The sequence below is a fragment of the Plodia interpunctella genome, chromosome 13, assembly GCF_027563975.2.
Source record: "Plodia interpunctella isolate USDA-ARS_2022_Savannah chromosome 13, ilPloInte3.2, whole genome shotgun sequence".
NCBI lineage: Eukaryota > Metazoa > Arthropoda > Insecta > Lepidoptera > Pyralidae > Plodia > Plodia interpunctella.
Genome location: NC_071306.1, coordinates 3,451,485 through 3,470,729, shown reverse-complemented (window position 1 = coordinate 3,470,729; position 19,245 = coordinate 3,451,485). Strand labels below are relative to the sequence as shown.

Below are 19,245 nucleotides of genomic sequence, written 5' to 3'. Positions count from 1 at the left end.
CTTAAACTATTTATTTATTTTTAACACACACAGCGTATTTATTTGTAACAGATTATGAAAAGTCATAGTCACTTGTAAATATATTTAAGGCTTGTAATTAACAAACATAGACATTGTAAAGTATACACTGAATTAAACGAAGCTTTGAAGTATATTCATGTAAGAAGACGCAAGTGGTGGCTATGTAAATAAATCTAAAGTTAAACCTGCTTATGTGGTCAGAACCTGAGCGACCAATGTTTAGTAAGTTACCGTGCGGTTGCTATATTATGTAAATTTAAGTAAAAAGACTTCGAACTAGAACTTCTATGTTACTAATCAAACTCTTAACACATGTAATATGTATTGGTATTATGTTTGATCACAAAATGATCATCAATATGCGATCAGGTACATAATGTCGCTTTGTCAAAATGTTACTACTTAATGCTACTTTCCCATTATGACCAATGTGTTATGAATTATGACATTCTTACTCGGATTCGAATTAGTAGTATTCTAGTGCTATAATAATTAAATATTCACACACAATGGGAAATTGACACATTGCGGTGGTTGTGTTGCTTAAAAGCAAATCTAGGAAATAAACACGGACGAAGCCGCGGGAAAAAGGTACTAATTTAAATAGTTTATAGTCATGATATTTTTTCATACTGTTTGCAACCAAAGAAATAGGTCTTCTTATTGATATTTTTACGCTGATACCAGGCTTCGCGACATCACAACCCCTAATAAAACCGAGATTAAATATTAATAGTTTACAAAAATTGTTTATCCTTTTTCCCAGACAAACACCTTATTATTATCGAAAACAAAATAAAACAATTAATGAATTTTCAGTTTCATTTATTCTTGATACAATATTTACTCTGTAATTGAACACAATTTTTGTAATGAGGTGTGAATAAAAAAAATGTTTGTGTCGAATACAAACAACTTTCGAGGAAAAAAATCGGAGTTTATTAATATTATTAAGGACCTACGAACTTTTGGGAGTGTATTATGAAATAACTTTGTTCTTTCACAAATATTTTCGACCCTGCAAAACATTTCTATATTTGCTTTTAGCAGTTAGAGTTTTCAGGTAATTTTGGGAGAGAATTAAAGTTAAAGGTATTCAAAACTCTGTCACAATTCATCAAACGTATGAGACGATTCCTTACTTAAGATATTTTTATTATTTTCTATTTAAATTTAAAAATTTGTAATTTAAGAGTGGGTTTTACGAGTCAACTTTGACTTTAACTTTGATCTGCGCAGAAAAACTCAAAGTGTTCCATTTCATCGTTGTAGTTTTGATTTAAAATATAACTCATTATTATTCACAAATTAGCCAGTGTGATCTAAAAAAAACTACTAAAAAACTTTATTGTTGCACGAATAAATACAAAGTCGTTAATAGAAAAACCAGTATTTATCGGTTTAATCCGAACCGAACCGAACCAAACTAATTTGCATAATAGCCGACTATATAAGATAGATGGCGCCTTTTAGAAGCTACCGCAACATATTGAAGGGAGGGATGAAGAAAAATTGCTTCGGAGTTGCGCCCTGAAAACTAGAGCCTTTAATTTACATGGATACTCCATGAGCGTCTTATTACCAGGAAATAAGGCTCAACATTGCACAAGTTTTCACGTTCGCAAAACTGATCGCAGTGAGAATTGAAGGACGGTTAACAAATATGTTAGGGGTGCGCTGAATTTATGAGTGCACTAGTGTTTCGCGCGGACTTTGTTTAAGACTGATAATTTTCATATCTACACTTTATCAAGGACTACCCATCCCGGTTTCGCTCGGGTAAAACCATTTAAAAACTTTTGTTACTTATGAAAAATTCGTCTGTCGAATTCGAAACAAAAAGACATTAACTAATATTTTCTCTTTACTTTAATATTAGTATATAAATATGGATTAGTCTAGTTTTCTCGACTTTGATATTACCTAACTTTTGGAGCATTGCACTATTCATTATTTTATATCGCTTACTTAAATCAAACCAAAAAAACTCTTTAAATTTCTTTAGTAATTAGATGATACAAGTAAATATCCATGATACCGGTCACAACAATCGGGACAATAAAACGAATTATGAGTTTGAAAAAAAATCTAAATTGTTAAAAATTACAGTCACCGTGCAAAGGGAGAACGACCAAAACTATTTTTACACATCCCACAGTGTTGCATCTTATAGTCCGGAAGATAGCTACCTCTCCCTGGTCGTAAATTCTCGATTCTGGTTTATGGGAAATGAGGGAGTCTGGTTTATGATCGGCATCACATAATAAATACCCGTTCAGCTTAACCGATATCATGGGCTCCCAGATTTTATAGTCCCAATCAAGTAATCGCATCTTACACTTTTTTTATACAAAAACACACCAGTGAAATCAAATTGTCTGTTTACATTTTCAATTAAAGTCCACTCAATGGTAGTTATAACTACGGTAAGAATTATGATAGCTTATAAGCTATCATAATTTTTGTAAATTATAAAACAATGTCCACTGCCGCGTCTGTCTGTCTGTTCGCGATAAACTCAAAAAGTACTACACGGAGTAAGGTTCAGCTGCAGTTTCACTCGGGCGAATCCGCCACGGACTGCTAGTTTAAGATAAATAAAATAAGCGATGCTTACTGACGGTGTGTATATGTATTAGAGCATTTAAGAATTTATGTAGTTAAATATTTCATTCTCATAGAGTGTATTATCAGATTTATTCATCACCTAAAAGCAACTGTTGCTAGTTCAATAACTCACAAAGATTATTCCCCGAAATTATATTTGTCATAAAATACCTATATGCCATTAAATAACGATGTCGATAATATTATTGCATTGACATTTCCCCTTTAAGGCTACACGAAGGTTTTATGGGCTTTTTATGGTTATGCCCGATGTTTAAGATGTTCAAACCTTATCTAATGTATTGCCCTTGGGCAATTGACTACTCCATTATGGGTCATTATATATTTTTTGATGGCATTCGAAATATATAGAAATTGGCGTACCGCAAAATAAATCATTGCAGAAAGCTAGCTAAGAATTGAAGTAAAAATGTTTTGATGAGGACTTAGTGCGGGTTTGCTATACATCTAACCATCGAGTCGATTTAAAGTGAGACGCAGCGAACCAATCACGTTGCGTCATTGTAACGCAACGACAACCACACTGTAACGTGATTGGTTCGCTGCGTCGCACTTCGAATCGATTCTATGGTGCCCTCTGAATGCATTCGATTACTTCTTTAGTTGTAAAGCGTCAGAGCCCAGGATTTTCACATGTATGTACTTAGGTACTTACTTAAAAACCGATGAAAAAGCCAACAATGCCTTTTTGTTGCTTTGATAAAATTAATCTACACTAAAAACTGAAATGTATGTGTTGCAGTAACAAAAATAGGGAAACACTTGAAATTATATACCTTGAATTTTTCTATTTAAAAATATCAGTGTTTATTCGAAATTTAAAAATAAAGTAAGTACAATAATAATTACTTTTTAAATGAGTATTTGAAATAAAGCACAAAGGTGCTCAAATATATTATGCCGTCTCCGCACTATCCGCGAACAGTTCGCCAAACTTTGGCGGATTCGGTATACATTGCTGATATTTCATTGCGGTAATTAAAAGCACTCATACAAACTACGCAATGTTAATGCATTCGCTTTCGCATCCGACAGTGTGGGGGCTTATATTACAAATAAAAAAAAGCAAACAGTTTACGCCTCAAATAAATTTTTGATTAGAAAAAAAATATTGCTATTATTTCGACTTAATTCTGCAGTGCTATGAATCATCCTTACCTGTATACCCTAGCTTAATTACCGTATTTATCATTATAACAAAGAGATTACGATGCTGAGCAAAATTAATTTCTATTTGGACTATAGGCTATTTACAATGGACTTTACGTCATATTATGTCGCCATTAATTTAATAAATGAGTTTATTTTGTCGTAGTACTGCAAGCAGACGATGGTAAGTTAAATATTGCGATGTTGTGATGCATTTAATATTGTTAATGAGTTAACTGTTTACTTTACTAACCTTTAGCTGAAGAGAGTCATCATCAGAGAGAAAGAGACACGACAATAATTTTTAATAATTACTACCGTATTTAAAATTTTCGAAAAAGTACGATCAATCTATACTATTATTATAAATAGGTAAGCGTTTGTAAGTTTGTGACTTTGTGAGTTTGTATGTTTGAGGCGGGTAATTTCCGAAACTACCCAACTGATTTTAAAAGTTCTTTCACCATATGAAACGTACATTATCCAAGACTGCTATATAGTCTATATTTCATTTCAAAATTCCCCGGGCAACATCTAGTACTCATATATTTATATGTAACTGGTTTATAACAGTTCTATCTCTATAAATAATATGCGTGCCTTTAAAATATTGAAGGGTTTAAAAATTACTATATAATATAAAATAACGTCGCTTCCCACGCTGTACATGCTTAGATCTTTAAAACTACGGAACATATATAAATGACATTACATTTCATCTGTTAACAGATAAAAGATTTTTTTTTTCTATCAAAATAGAAACATACAAAAAAAGAGTTAACACTTTGGGTAAATCGGTATCAAAATAATTTATTTTTACAACAATATTGGCATGCACGCACGCACATTGCAAAATAAAAAATAAATTGTCTTATAGAGTATTCGTATTAAACTACAAAAAAAAAATATGACTTAGTATTATAAGAAAAGATTTATAAACTATATAAAAAAAAAAACTAAATTGTTACAAGAATGCTAAAATTCCTACTAAACAAAGTAAAGCAAATATCCTGGAAGCTTTTTCCTTCAAACCACAATGATGTTAGTCAAACGACGCGGTCTTTGCGGTTGAGGACAAAGTAGGAACGAGTGTGGCTGCAGCTTTATATTTGTCTGGTAGTCTGGTTATAACAAACATGGAATGTTACCTTTACGTTTATTTACTTAGTTTGGTGGCCTTATAAATTCATTTATCATTTTATCTTCGTACTTAACTATGAGTTGAGCATTTTGAGGAAGTCTGAAGATGAAGAAATAAATTAATGAGCATATGGTAAAATCGCTGCAGTCATCAGCCGATACAAAATTGTTATTTATCCTCTTCACCAAGCGCATAAAGTTCCATGCGTCATGAGGTATTAGGAGACAATAAATAAAAAAAAAATCTTCAACTACAAATAATAGTCTTCAACATCCTAATATTCGAATGTAAAATTGATACATTATACCTCGGCCAGATCTTCGCTTAGTGGGCGAAGTGCGGGTTTGCATTTCACTTCTCAGGGAACCAATCACATTGCGCCATTGTGCCGCAACGACAACCACACTGCAATGTGATTGGTTCGCTGCATCTCACTTCGAATCGATTCGAGAAGTGAACGAAGAACCAGCACTAAGTATTGTGTTTGTGTCAACGTTGGAGGTTAATCAGTGGGTATACAAAATAGGATCTAATCTTTCAGATATAAATCTCTGCATCGCCCACTGTTGCAATGGTAAGCTTGGAGACGCACATTGATCAACTGTTATTGTAAAATCGAAGTCGGAGTTTTGATTGGCATATTTCGATATTTGTAGACACTTTTTAGTTTTTACGTGTTTAATATGGCGGGTCTGTAATCAAATAACATTTCTGATAAATCATCGTTCGACAATATAATATAATAAGTAAAAATGAATGAAAGTAAGAATGAAATGAAAGATTGAATAAATATGAATGAAAAATTGAAGTACATTAAAGTACTGGTAATAGAAAGTGAAAAATAGTTTAACAGATTATCTGTATCTGTGTTTATCCAATACGGAGTAGATACAGCCGTTCAAGAGTTGTGAAACTTGAAGGCCACGTTTAGCTAAATAGAAAAAATAGGTGGCATACGCGAACAAATGGTTGCACACTAGTGGGCAGAAAAAGCAGGAAATGATCAGGTGTAAAGTAGCTCTTGATGAATTTTTCCAGAAATTTCGACAGTTGGTTGACTGTCAAAAATTTATATTTACTGACCAATCTACATTTTTAAAACTTGGCTTTATACAAGTTCCAAATATCAAATCATGTAAAACCCGTGGCCCATTGGTCAATTTTATGAAGTAATAGATATTATAAAAACAATAAATAAAAAAGAAGTGGAGATCATAGATAATTAGTTTTTAAAAAGTGACAAATATGAAAAAAAATCAAGTACCATGTTGTTGTAAAGCCATCTTTGATGATCAAAACTTCCGTCGCAAAGAAATATTTGCAAAACTTTTCCTGTATATTCCAAACAATATTCGTCTCTTTTGATGTGACCCTGCTTTGTGTATATCCAATACTGTAAAGACAGTATTAATATAAATGTACTGGCCAAAATGTTGAGGACTAAAAATTTCATAGAAATTTTTAATACTGTAGCCACGTATCTTTCTCTCTTTCTCACATCTATGTATATATGAGGGTTGGCTCCGCTTACATACTTTTTCGTCTCCACATCGCACCGTTGTCAGCATCTCTAGTTGTCAAACTACTGTAGCCACGTATATTAATACATATATTAACTTACATAAAGGATGGTTCAAATAGGTGTTACGATATGTAATGTAACTTTACATGCTGCGCCAAAAAATATGGCATGTAAATAATATACTTTCAAACAACAAGGTATGTAACTAAGTTGTCATTATTACTAACTATTGTTTAAGTAGGTGTTGTAATTTTTTTTATTGTGTACCTACTTGATTACCACCTCCATAATGGCAAGGTAGTGCTTGTACAAGAAACTTTATATCGCCGTCAAATATCGACATGTCTAAACATAGTCTTTGTCCTATGTTATAAATCTGAAAAGACAAAAATAAAGCTATTAGAATTAAGTAGACAGGTACTTAATTCTACTAGAACTTACAGATTAAAATGCATTATTTGCATTTAAATATTTTAATGAAATCTAGAAACACATTTAAGAGATGTTTTCGCAGACGATGGATACATAATAAAAGAGGAAGAAGAATGAGACGAGATACAACAAATATAATATATCAAAAAAAGTTACTTACTATGCCACTTGCAACATATTTATCAGGTATTTCCAACTGCGGATAAACATTGTTCAAGTACCATTGAAAAGATTTGCAGTTTAAATCATCACGCAGCTTTTTACGATCGCTTACGTCCTTAAGATATATCCTGGGGTTACCTATTCTTTCGAGGAAGTATTTTTTGTAATCATCCATCCATACCTGTTGTGAAAATAATAAGAACATTAATGAAAAAACAAATTAAATTTTCGTGAAGGCTCTTTATTACGGCAATCGAGCAAGATGATGGTAAGTGATCACCGCTATCTAGAAATAACTATAGAATGATGTTTCATGATGGCTGTGTTGCCTTCTTTAAAATTTTTAGTAATGAAAGTAGTTTTCGTGTATACACACGAAAAACTACTTTCATTACTAAAACTCGATCGTTGATTTTAATATAATACATTTGTTAATAATAAGATGCAATAGGACGCGTATAAAATTGTTCGCGATTAGGAAGTGCATCTTTTACTAATTGTAATTGAAAAAAGTTGTATTTAAAAAATATCGTTATTAGTCAAACGAGTGTAATGATAATTGGCTTCATAACACAATTTACCTCTGCTACGCGCAATAGATTCCTATTCAAAGATGCATCTTCTTTGTCATATGGTATCTTCTTCCTGAAGACATGGCCTACATGAGAGCATGGTACTATTTCTAAATTCCCACCACACATCCACGTTTTAAAAGACAATTCTAGATTTTCTCCACCCCATGTATCTAATTCTTCATCATACAGTCCTATTTTTTCAAAAAATTCTTTATCTATAGCAAAAAGACCTCCAGATATTGTAGGAGTTTTTATTGGAGCAGCAGGGTTCAGTCGTTTCAGTTGTGTTTTATATGGCATAAGCATCCAAATAAATTTCAAATTCCAGTTAAATCCTCCAATGCGTAAATCATTTGCACGCTGAGGTGTATATTGGAAAGTATTATCGTTGATGAGATCCACGGCTGGACTAACTACTGTTTTTGGATCTTTGGCTATCCGATCTAGAAGAGGTTCAAGCCATCCTGTAATAATATATATATATATATATATATATATATATATATATATATAATATTACACCTGTTTTGTAATAGAGGAGACATCTATTAGGGATAAAAACTTAAGAATGAAGTGTTTGCAACAATCCTACTTACAAATTAAAAAAAAGGGAAATAATTGTTGCTTATTATAGCAGTTGTATATAATAGTACTTTACATATAGACAAGATAATCATCATTAAATTTTATTGGCTTAAATACCTTTATATTTTACTAGATACGAAACTTGATTTCTTTGATAACGTTAGGTTCAACAATTACCATTTGCTATTTAGAAATAATGTTATTTCCTTGAGTAGTTCCGATGAGTACCCCCTTCCATTGCTTCCTCTTTTAAAACATTAGTGCACATAAGATAATAGTTTCATAGATCGATATGCAACAGAACATTTTGAGACTAAAATTATTTTACCTTTGATGCATTCGCAATGACTATCAAGAAAAACTAAAACTGAACCGGTGGAATATTCGATGGCCTTCATTCTGGCTCTGATTAAGCCTTCTCTTCTAGCACTCCTTACTAATATCACTTTAGGGAGCTTTCTGATGTAGTCTTCTAAATTAGACTTGAGGTGTTCTGCAAAGGAGAATTATTACAGGTAGGTACATCAGTACTTATGACATGGTTCAGCTATACATAAATATATGGATCATTGGAAAAGTATCAGAACTTTGACTGTTACTATTGCTACGTAAGGAAACGCCGGCTGGAGTCATGACTGTTTATTTCCGTTTCCGGATCAGTGTTGACACATTACAAATATTAATACCTTCCAACTATAAAGGTCTTTTAGTATTTTTCATATTTCATAAAGGCTTGAGAAATTTGAGCCATAGTCATAAGTAACGAACAAATAAAACAGATAGAGATAAGATGATGGTGAAGAAGAGAAGACAGGAGATATTGTGAAAGTTTCTATAATACGATTATTGTCGAGTATTGTACGATTATTGAAAAATCTTGTTTATCAATAATAAATAGAGAGCTTTGTTAATTGCATATATTGAGTAAAATTTATATAGGTACAAACATATGGGGAATATGTAAAATACATACTGATTACTTCCCATCATTACTATATCTCCCATTTGAGCGTTCTTCCGACACTTCGTCAGCCACTGAGCGTCGGAGCCCAACGACCGCTATTAAAGTTTTATTCAAAAATTGCCTTTTTCCAACAAAATTACGTACTCATTGTGGAATAATCATCGAATAGTATTATTTCTTTGATCAGTTCACGAGGACTCCTGTTTAGTACCGAATGCACAGTTCTGATTAATGTTGACCACGCTTCGTTGTGGAAGCATATGATGATGGACGCTGCCGGCAAATTTTGGGAGTATTTCTCTTTCTTGCACCTGAAAAGAGAATAACATCTTTGACATTTCAAATAATTCCCAAGTAAAGTATAATTTGCTGATGTAAAAGTCGTTGCAGCAAAATTAAAATGGGATCAGGTTGGCCATTTCGTCGCGGAATGGTTGGTCTGAATCATGTGATGTATGTGCGTATTCCAACATAGCGAATTCACAAAGATCACCTTATTTGTGATCTGTTATTTGTAAAGAATTGTAATGGTATTAAATTAAAGGCCAGAATTTGTGGCAGTTGCATCAGTCAACTTTTACATGGACTTTACGAGTAACCTGCGTGCCGTCCACGTTTTGACAAAATTGCGCACCTACTTAGCGATTGCGTAGGTTAAAATTAACATCAAAGTTGACGGGTGTGACCCACTGCTATTGAACTCAACTTACCAAGCATCCCTTACATCTGGTAGTTTTCGATTTAAGGATATCATATCACTCACATACTGATTAAACGCGTGATCGTGCCAACCTTTAATTACTTGCGTTCTTATATAAAGCTTCAAATTATTGGTATCTTCTAAAAAAACCGGAGTTCCATTTTCTCCTGAAATGGAACGAAAATGAATCGTTAATTTTCTTGTTATATCAATATGTAAAAAAATGTAATAAACGTTAAACTAATTTCAAAGACGGAAATATATTTCCACACAGGAAACTTTTTCCATACCTTAGTAATTGACTTCGCGAGTTTGTTTGTTGATAGGATCAGTTTGTCTCCAAACAAAGAGCCAAAAGTTCATGTTATATGGCACAACGAAGTTGGTGACGATACGCGACCTTTTTCAGATTTCTTTGATCTTTGGTCGCTACATGTCACTATTGGGAACTCATAATTAAAGTACTCAGGTACAATCGACAACAAATCAAGCTGCTTACAAGCATTACGAAATAGTCACTATTACCGCTGCATAGATGTCCATTCATAACATGAAGTGTAGTGCCATTAGCTTATGGGTTTCCAACTAATGTTCCTCATTTCCTTTGGAATCATTCATAACACATATTGGTTTCTACTATTTATATGAACCATTTTTATTATAAAAATAAACGGGCATATTATTGTAATGGCATATGATATGAAATATAATGTAACAGATATCACGTCACGCACAGCTAACATTTTAATATCCCGGACGTTTCGGGTACTTTTATTATTAATATTTAATAACGCAATGGGAAGTTTAAAATTAGACATATGGACAAATAACACACCATGTATCTCGTAAACTATTTTCAATTTCTTTATCTACAGTATAGAGGTGAAGGTATTGCTGCTATGAAATAAGACAAAATTGACAAAATGATCAAGGTTTAAAGACATTTATTCTCATTAGGACAATTTCTCACTTACATGAGAACTTTAATTAATATTGACAATATTATATATTCGTTCGTTGTCCCTAAAGGTTTCACAATAAAGTATTTAACTTACATAAAAAAAAGAATGAACCAAAACATAATTATCACTAGGAGCAGGTATCAAGTACTATAATTCACTCACAAAGTTTAGATTGGTATATTTAAGATTACGTGTTTGACCAGTCTTTTTGAAATATGGCGAGCGAGTCAACATTTTTAACATAGGTAAGTAGGAGGGAGTTTATTAAAATGACGCGCTCCTTCAACTATTCCTCAATAAAAAAGATCAAGACTAGTGTTTAGTTACTACTACTGCTACTTTGAACATCATAAATCTAAATCACAACTGAAAGTGGGTTCACCAATCACCAATAACTTTAACCTGCGCGGTAACCGAAAAGTACGCCATTTTGTATAAACGTCGGCTGCGCGCCGGTTAAAGTCAACGTCATAGTTGACTAGTGCAACTCGCCCTAAGAATTGCAGAAGGAATGTGACAATATAGATTGTACATAATAAAATAATTAAATACCTGGCGGTAGTAACGTTGATATTTTGAGTGAATCAATTTTTTCATCTAGGGTTAATTCGAAAGGTGCCGGCTGAATTGATCTCCATACTGAAAAAAAAATGATAAATTGAATTAAGGACAGAAGACGATACGAATCAAATTAATTTTACCAGCTCTGTAGAATCACTACATAGTATAAAACAAACTCGCTTCCCGCTGTCTGTCTCTATGTGCTTAGATCATTGAAACTACGCAACGGATTTTAATGCGGGTTATTAAAATAGATAGTGTGATTTCTGAGGAAGGTTTAGGTGTATAATTTAATATGATTTTACCCGTGCGAAGCCGTAATAAGCAGATAGTATGTAATACAATGACTGAAGGATTTACTTTGATCGCGTGTCTTTTACCCGCGGCTTTGCCCGCGTGATTTCTAGTAATCAAATAATTACCTTTAAATGCAGATTCAGTTGACATATTGTTTAATATTTTTTTATACACATGATTCACTCGACGATGTCGAAAGCTGTGTTTGTATTTGACATTATTTTCTACAGTCAACATCGACACTAGCCACATGAGTAAAAACAAACCGAGAGCTTTTAAAAATTTTCTTAACATGATCATATATGCGTGAAGTCGACTGAAGGTTTTAGCATTTCAGAAAACACTGAACAAAGTTGGTTGAAGGCGCTTCGTCAAATTCAATGTTTGTCAATAAACATTTTTGCTTGTCAATAAAGAATGCTACGAGACAATTGCCGCAAACAATGTGTAATAAATACGCATGCACGCAGGATGTCATTAATATAACTTATGATACTAGTGTTCATACAAAAGTTTTGAGATATCTGATGATTTCTGCCTCGCGGAATACCCGAAAAAATTTCCGGAAGCAATCGGACTGGTGTCGGTGAACGCAAAAAAGCGACGTTGGACTGGATAAGGGTTATTGTCTTTACTTAGAGTCATGCCTAGAATAGCCTACTATATAATATCGTCCTGTGGAAGTATTATGAAGCGACAAAGGGACATATTGCCTTGGTAGCTGATAAGCCTTATAGCATTTAGCAACTAAGGAGGCTTGACTTCAGATAGGCAGCCTGTTGTAAAATCACTGCCGAATCTTCAAAACCTTGTTTATGAAACCTGAAATGCGCGAAAGTTACAGAGATGGAGTTTTAGTTTTTATTTTAACCACGGAACTATTTAGGATCATGAAACGTGTTTCGATTATGGAACAGGGGTGCTACCATAAAGCATAGGACGCGTAGCACGTCATTGCGTCCACACATTCTCTCTTTTTTTAGACGATGCGTATACTTTATGGAAAAGAAACAGTAACATGTGAACGTGCCACGTATGTGTTTCGTGGTAAGCCTTCAATTTTGCCATATTGTCTATAAATTCAAAGTTTCATATTTGGCTTGTGTGTGGGAAACCTCTAGTATTTACGCACAACATAACAATGGAACATACTCTGTTGATGATTGTGTTGTGTCACTATTCTAACGTGTTGTTTGTTTTCAAGTTATAATTTGAGGTAATCTAAGTTCAGTACTCGTATTCGATGAATCGTTCGTGCGAATAATTACTTTGGAATTGTGTAACTACTGTTTTAGTTTGTCTGATTGATAACGTAGTTTAGAATGTTTATTGTAGTCTATGAAATGAAAAAGAAAATACTTTAATGTAAACATGTATAACGATAAAGCTGAAACTGAAGGCACGAAACATATATTGTATATACAACGTATATCGTATATACGTAACACGTTACTAACGTCATTTAAAAAAAGGGTGAACATGTGGAAGCCATGACGTGCTACGTGTTTTATGTTTCATGGCACCCCCAGGTTTTAATATTCCAATGTAAATAATTACATATATTTTTATTTCAATTTGTGTTTACCCACCTGCGTCTTTACTTCAAAGATGTCATTGTAAAGTAAATTCTGTAAAAACCATTTTTTATGTCGCCTCTTACTTATTCCTGTAACTTATTTTGTGTGCTTAGTTGTTATGCTAATGCATTAGAGTTTCTAATTGTTCAAAATTTAATACTTAACTGTACTTGTAATTTTGCAAGTCATGGGACTAATGAAGTTTTTTAAAGGGTAAGGTTTATGTAGCGGCATTTAATTAAGATGGGGTAGACCTTCGAATCTTTTTTCGGATAGCCAAAGACAGTTGAGTAATTTGGTTAAAAAAAGGTAACAATTCGGGTGAAAAATGTAAACATTTTCAAATGAATTAAATATTATATTTAAATTGTAATTCCCAGAAAGATCTCGAAATTTGATTCATTTGCTTTTGAGAAAGAGAAAGAATGAACTAAGAGGGAGCAGCAAAGTTAATATCATTGCATACATTAAACAAAAGAAATTATATCATAAATAAATACTAAGATACAGATATACATTCAGACAAGAGTTAATGACGTTGATAAAGATATAATAATAGGTAATAGATTAAAGAAGACCAATATAATGAGACTTTACTTGCTTCCTAAAAGATGACAAGGAATGGGCGTTGTGAATATCAGCTTGCAATGCATTGCATAAACTGCAGCCTGGACAGCAAAGGAATTGGGGAGTAGATATGGAATTCGTGAATAGGTATAACTAGGCGAAAGGAGTTAATGCTATGACGGATCTCGCGATTATCGATCTCACTGAGAAAATTAAAACGTTAATTAAGGTAAAGATATATATAAGATGTATATGGTTCGTATTGAACAATTATCAGGTGATTCGATAGCGCGTTATTTGAGGATATAAAAATGTTGAATAAAGTGAATATTTGTTTAGAGACTAGTTATTTCATAATAATATACATACGATAACAAAGACTTGATTCCGCTTCCATAGAGCTAATTAACATAATAACTCCTACACTTAATGCTGAAATAAAAGGGAAAGTAAATGAATCAAGGAAACTTTTACTTGGGAACATTAATGATCTCCATTGTGGGGATTCTAGTTCTTTCCATTAGCACTTTTAATTGAAAGCAAGTAATCTGAGAACTCTGAATAAAGTAACCCTACTTTAAAGTCGAGATTTGTGTTATTTATTCACTTTGAAGAATTTTTATTTTTCAATTGATTTATTCTATAAAAGTACTTTTATTACTCTTTGATGAACACTAATCTAGACACAAGACTTTTTTTCTTGTTATAATTTATTTTCAACCACTAAAAGGTTATATAAAAGGATAATTCAAACTTCTAGTGATTACCGTGCAATTGAATAAGAGCGAGAACGCATTGCTACGTTGCGTTGTGCCTCTCCATTGTTCTGTATATGTTTTGACATTGACGTTCGTCAACTGACATCGAATCTCCATACAATTTCTGGGTTGATCATCGACTGCAATGGGTCTGCGCTCTAGGTACCTATAAAAAGGGATCCTTCCAAAACCCGACTAATAGTCTGTAGTAGTAAAATAATAAAAATGACAGAGAAATGCAAGCAAGATACGTTGGAAGATTAATAACAAGAAACAAACCCACACACTAATCGCAGATCTGAAACAGATGCGGCTCAAATGTTTCGTAATATAAAGACTTGACTATGTTGCCACTCGCAGTCAAATGAGGATGCCATTAATCATCTTACGCTCAAGTTAATGTTCTGTTTACGATATTTAGGTAGGAAGAAATATTTTCATTGTATTTCCGCCCTAGCATATTGACTCGCCATATCCTTACGTGGATGTCATGCAAAAGATAAAAAGGGTTGATAGATTGATAGGCAACAACATAATTTTCAAAAAGGACTTCTTTGACGTCGACGTTTAGACAGTCGGTGTCTGGTAGTAAAATCGAAGCCAAATCTTTAAAAATCAACAATATTTTTTAGACAAGTATTTTCAAAATATAATAGTGAAAATACTGATTAAAATACAAACAACTTACCGAAGCAAGTTGGCATGGAGAAATGTGGTTCTCGAAACACCTACATTACTTTGTGTGGAGTAATTTCCTGAAGAAAACTTGCTTCCGGAAAGTTATTCGAGCGCCATTGTCCCGCACAATGGCGGTTGATTCACGCCAAGCGTTAGTATAAACAGTGCGCTGAGAACTGCAGTGTTTGTTATGATAAGGTTTTTAAAGGACATGTAATATTTTGAGTCAGTTTTTTCTTGCTTTTATTTTAGTGTATTAAAATAATGATCCATGGAATTTCCTAACTAATATTATATTGCAAAATTAAGTTTATTTGTTACCCTTTCACACTTTGTCTGCTCAACCAGTATTTGAAATCTTTGACATTCTTGACATGTTGTTTAGTTATATGTAGTTTGCAGCACGAAGAAGGACATAGGGTACTTTCATCCCGGAAAAATAAATGTTCTCGTGTGAAATTGATGCGGGCAAAAGCTAGTGTAAAATAATTAGTATAATATAAAAATAATAATACGCAAATATAAAATAATTACTATAATTGAAGATCAAACGAACTTCTAAGTGAAGTTCGATCATAATTATGTGAACAGTTTCATTCGAAGCGATTTACATATTGTAGTAGCGCAAAATAAGGACAAATCAAATACAAAAAAGTAAAACAAGGACAAATCAAATCTCACAGATAAGTGAGTTCGATACTTGTCTTATGGGATACTAACTCGTCAATGCCATAAAATATTTTTGTACTTCGTTTATGGTATTCATTCGTCAAATTTTTTAACTATTCACAAAATGAAATATTTTGGATATTACGCCATTGAGAAATGCGTGTCTAGAGTAATGTCTCAATTTGGCTCATGCTTTTGACTGGCTAAAGGGTTTGGCATCGTTTCAAATTATCCAATTGTCCATAAATTTTTAGATTTTTCTTAAAATTATGCAACACCCGGTGTCATCCACGGTTTGTCATTCATTGTAATTGTTTCAACAATGTGAAATTACATTACATAAAAAAATACATTTTTAATTTTATGCACAGAAGCGCCATCTATTTTATAAAGCGCCATTGACTATCAAACTTGTTTACCAAATCCTACGGAAATTGTGTACTTTCAGGATAAAAAGTATCATAAGCCGTAATCCAAGATATCAGCAACCTCAATACCAAACTTCATACAAATTGGTCCAGCCATTTGAGAATGAAGAAGTAACAAACACAGTAACAAACTTTCGCCTTTAGAATAATAATGGGAAGTCAGATGAGATTAAATATTATAACTAATAATTAAGTATTAATTCTCCTATTAATAATTAAGTATTAAAATTTTAATACTTAATACAAGTATAATACTTGTATTAAGTAGAAGTACTATGTATTAAGATTACTTTCGTACATAAATTATTAAATATTTTAGAGCACAGTGCACATTTCCAACTGGAATAATCTCAAATAGTATTGCCGTATTCTCGCGAGAAACTTAATATACTCCACCAAACGTTCCACGCAAATAAGAAGATAGATAGATATATCTAGAGCTGAGATCGCAGTTTAATCCCAAGTGTGACAGCGAATATTAAACGGGGGTTAGGTCACCCAGGATTAGCTGCTACCCTGAAACTTTGGCAAGAACCAACTTTAATTATGGTTTAATCGCTATGAGGCAAATATGTTTTTGCAATATTGGCAGGGATCAACGTTAATGCCCGAGACAAAGCAAGATAGACGAATGTCTGTCTTGCTCTAACTCCTTAATTGAATTATGTGGGTGTAGCTCCATTAAGGATGGGTTAGTCTACAAAGTTTCAACTTTAATTATTCCAATTATTTCACTGGGTATATCACCTTTTGTTGCTGTAAATATTTGACATGCTCTGGGGCTTCGCTTCCGTGGGAATTTTGGGCTAAGAAGTACCCTATGTGTTAAGTCATGCTATTATCGTGTACCAAATTTCATAACAATCTGTCTACTAGATTTAGCGTGAAAGCATAATAAACATACATACACAAATACGAGTACATCCTCACAAACTTTCGTTTTATAAATTTGTCTCTTGTCAATTACATTCTCTTATTCAAAATCAAAATCAAATCATTTATTCAGAAATTAGGCCTTCACAGGCACTTTTTCACATCATATTCTAAATTAAATGATGTTTACCAAAGCTACAAACTACTAGCATTTCGGAACGACCACTGCTGATAAGAAATGCCGAAAGAAACTCATTCAAACAGTGTTGGTCCCTATTATGCCGGAAGGGCTTACCATTTTTTAAATATAAATTACCATTTTTTATAATATACTATTTTATATGGTAGTCTCCTTCAATATTTTCTTTACAATCAATGTTTCTTATATATTATTATAATATTATGTATTATATTATATCCTCGCTACAAAAGCCCAGATTATACGCGGACGTTAACCCAACGTTAATATATATATATATCTAGTTGCCAATTTTATACGAAAGCCATACATCTCGTGAAGACCCAAATATCAAACATATTCGGGAACACGACTAAGGGAAGTTTATTCTATTAGTATTATCTACAGCTAAGCGTGACGCAGTGAAACATCCGTGAAGAAAAGAGATGAAAGAAAGACAAATAAACCAAGGTACTTCGTAAATATATACATACATACATATACAGTTGCACAATGAATGATAAATAAATCGATAACAAGTTAACAAAATCCTCACGCCATTGTTTATTTCGTGGGTTTTCCGTCGTCATATCGAATTATCGCCTGTCAGTCTAGTAAAATGGATTTCGGGCTGTCAGCCGAAGCGATCAGATGTTTTGGTTCAGCTCAGCGAATCGAACTGGTTTTTATGCGTACCCTTCATTCTTCAATTACATATATTTGCACTATTAATACTTAAACTATGTCGAACTTAAACATTATTTAATAAAGTTAGGAAATTTACTATTAACTATATTCTACTGCCGAATTCAAAAGTAAGAGAGAAGCGCAGTATATTTTTATTTGTTTTATCCTACACACTATGTTTGATACCTCTTCACGCTTTATCTACTTGACCAATCGTATTAAAATTTTGCGCACATGTAGTTTGAAGCACGGAGAAGGACATAGGGTATCCCGGAAATATAACTGTTCCCGTGGGAAATGGACAGGGCCGCGGATAAAGCTACTGAGATATGCAAACAAATAGATAAAATACAACATTCAAAAATATTTCTTTCACTTTCAAAATTTCATTAATTTCATTGATAAAAGTAATTTCTTATGCAACTCACCCTAAGCCTTGTCACTATCGCACGTTACAAAATTTGCCATTGATAGAACAAGACAAAACATACTTGAGCTTAAAGTATCTGAAAATTATTAAACGGTAGTTTTTGTAGAAGAAAAATATATTTACTTATCTTTAGTAAAGCACAAAGAAAACCTCAGTCACGTAGTTACGTATTTTTGTGCTATATTAAGTTCAAGATTGACGTGAGAGTATGTGAAGCAATATTTATTGTTCGTTCGCGAAAAATAAGGGCCCATATTGACTCTTTCTCGTTCACTTTAGAAACGGTATGTTTTATACTGACAGATTGGTATTGGATAAAAACTCATACGGTAGTAGGATTCGACATTTCGATTTGTGGATAAACATTAGTACATTTGTTTACTGTAACCACATGTAACTATTTTTGAGGTCATAAAATTAAATTAGAGTGAGTCGTTATATCTACACACGCACATGTATATACACACACATGTGTATACACACACATGTGTATACACACACTGTGTATACACACACATGTGTATACACACAAACACACACACACACACACACACACACACACACACACACACACACACACACACACACACACACACACACACACACACACGCGCGCGCGCGCGCGCGCGCCCGCTCTCTTTGTTCGCGTTGATTGTGACGCTTTTAAGCTTAAAAATAAAATGAAAAACTAAAAATTTTAA

At 33.1% G+C, this 19,245-nt stretch overlaps 1 protein-coding gene across 1 annotated transcript; it reads right to left on the bottom strand.

Moving 5' to 3' along the window:
* Positions 1 to 5,336: 5,336 nt before the first annotated feature.
* LOC128674884 (putative polypeptide N-acetylgalactosaminyltransferase 9) lies at positions 5,337 to 10,040 on the bottom strand. The gene is made up of 8 exons (XM_053753866.2): positions 9,890 to 10,040; positions 9,324 to 9,490; positions 8,544 to 8,708; positions 7,637 to 8,094; positions 7,054 to 7,236; positions 6,733 to 6,837; positions 6,204 to 6,332; positions 5,337 to 5,631 (listed from the first exon to the last, which is right to left on the bottom strand). The coding sequence occupies exons 1-8, from the start codon at positions 9,931 to 9,933 to the stop codon at positions 5,446 to 5,448; spliced, it is 1,437 nt and encodes a 478-aa protein (XP_053609841.2). The 5' UTR covers positions 9,934 to 10,040; the 3' UTR covers positions 5,337 to 5,445.
* Between the last annotated feature and the right edge of the window lie 9,205 nt (positions 10,041 to 19,245).

Excerpts from the sequence above, each read along its gene's own strand:
- LOC128674884 (XM_053753866.2), bottom strand. The coding sequence starts at position 9,933 with ATGATATCCTTAAATCGAAAACTACCAGATGTAAGGGATGCTTG. Across the intron at positions 8,095-8,543 it reads TCATTGCGAATGCATCAAAG|GATGGCTTGAACCTCTTCTA; the intron begins GTAAAATAATTT and ends ATATTATTACAG. Across the intron at positions 7,237-7,636 it reads ATCTATTGCGCGTAGCAGAG|GTATGGATGGATGATTACAA; the intron begins GTAAATTGTGTT and ends TTTTCACAACAG.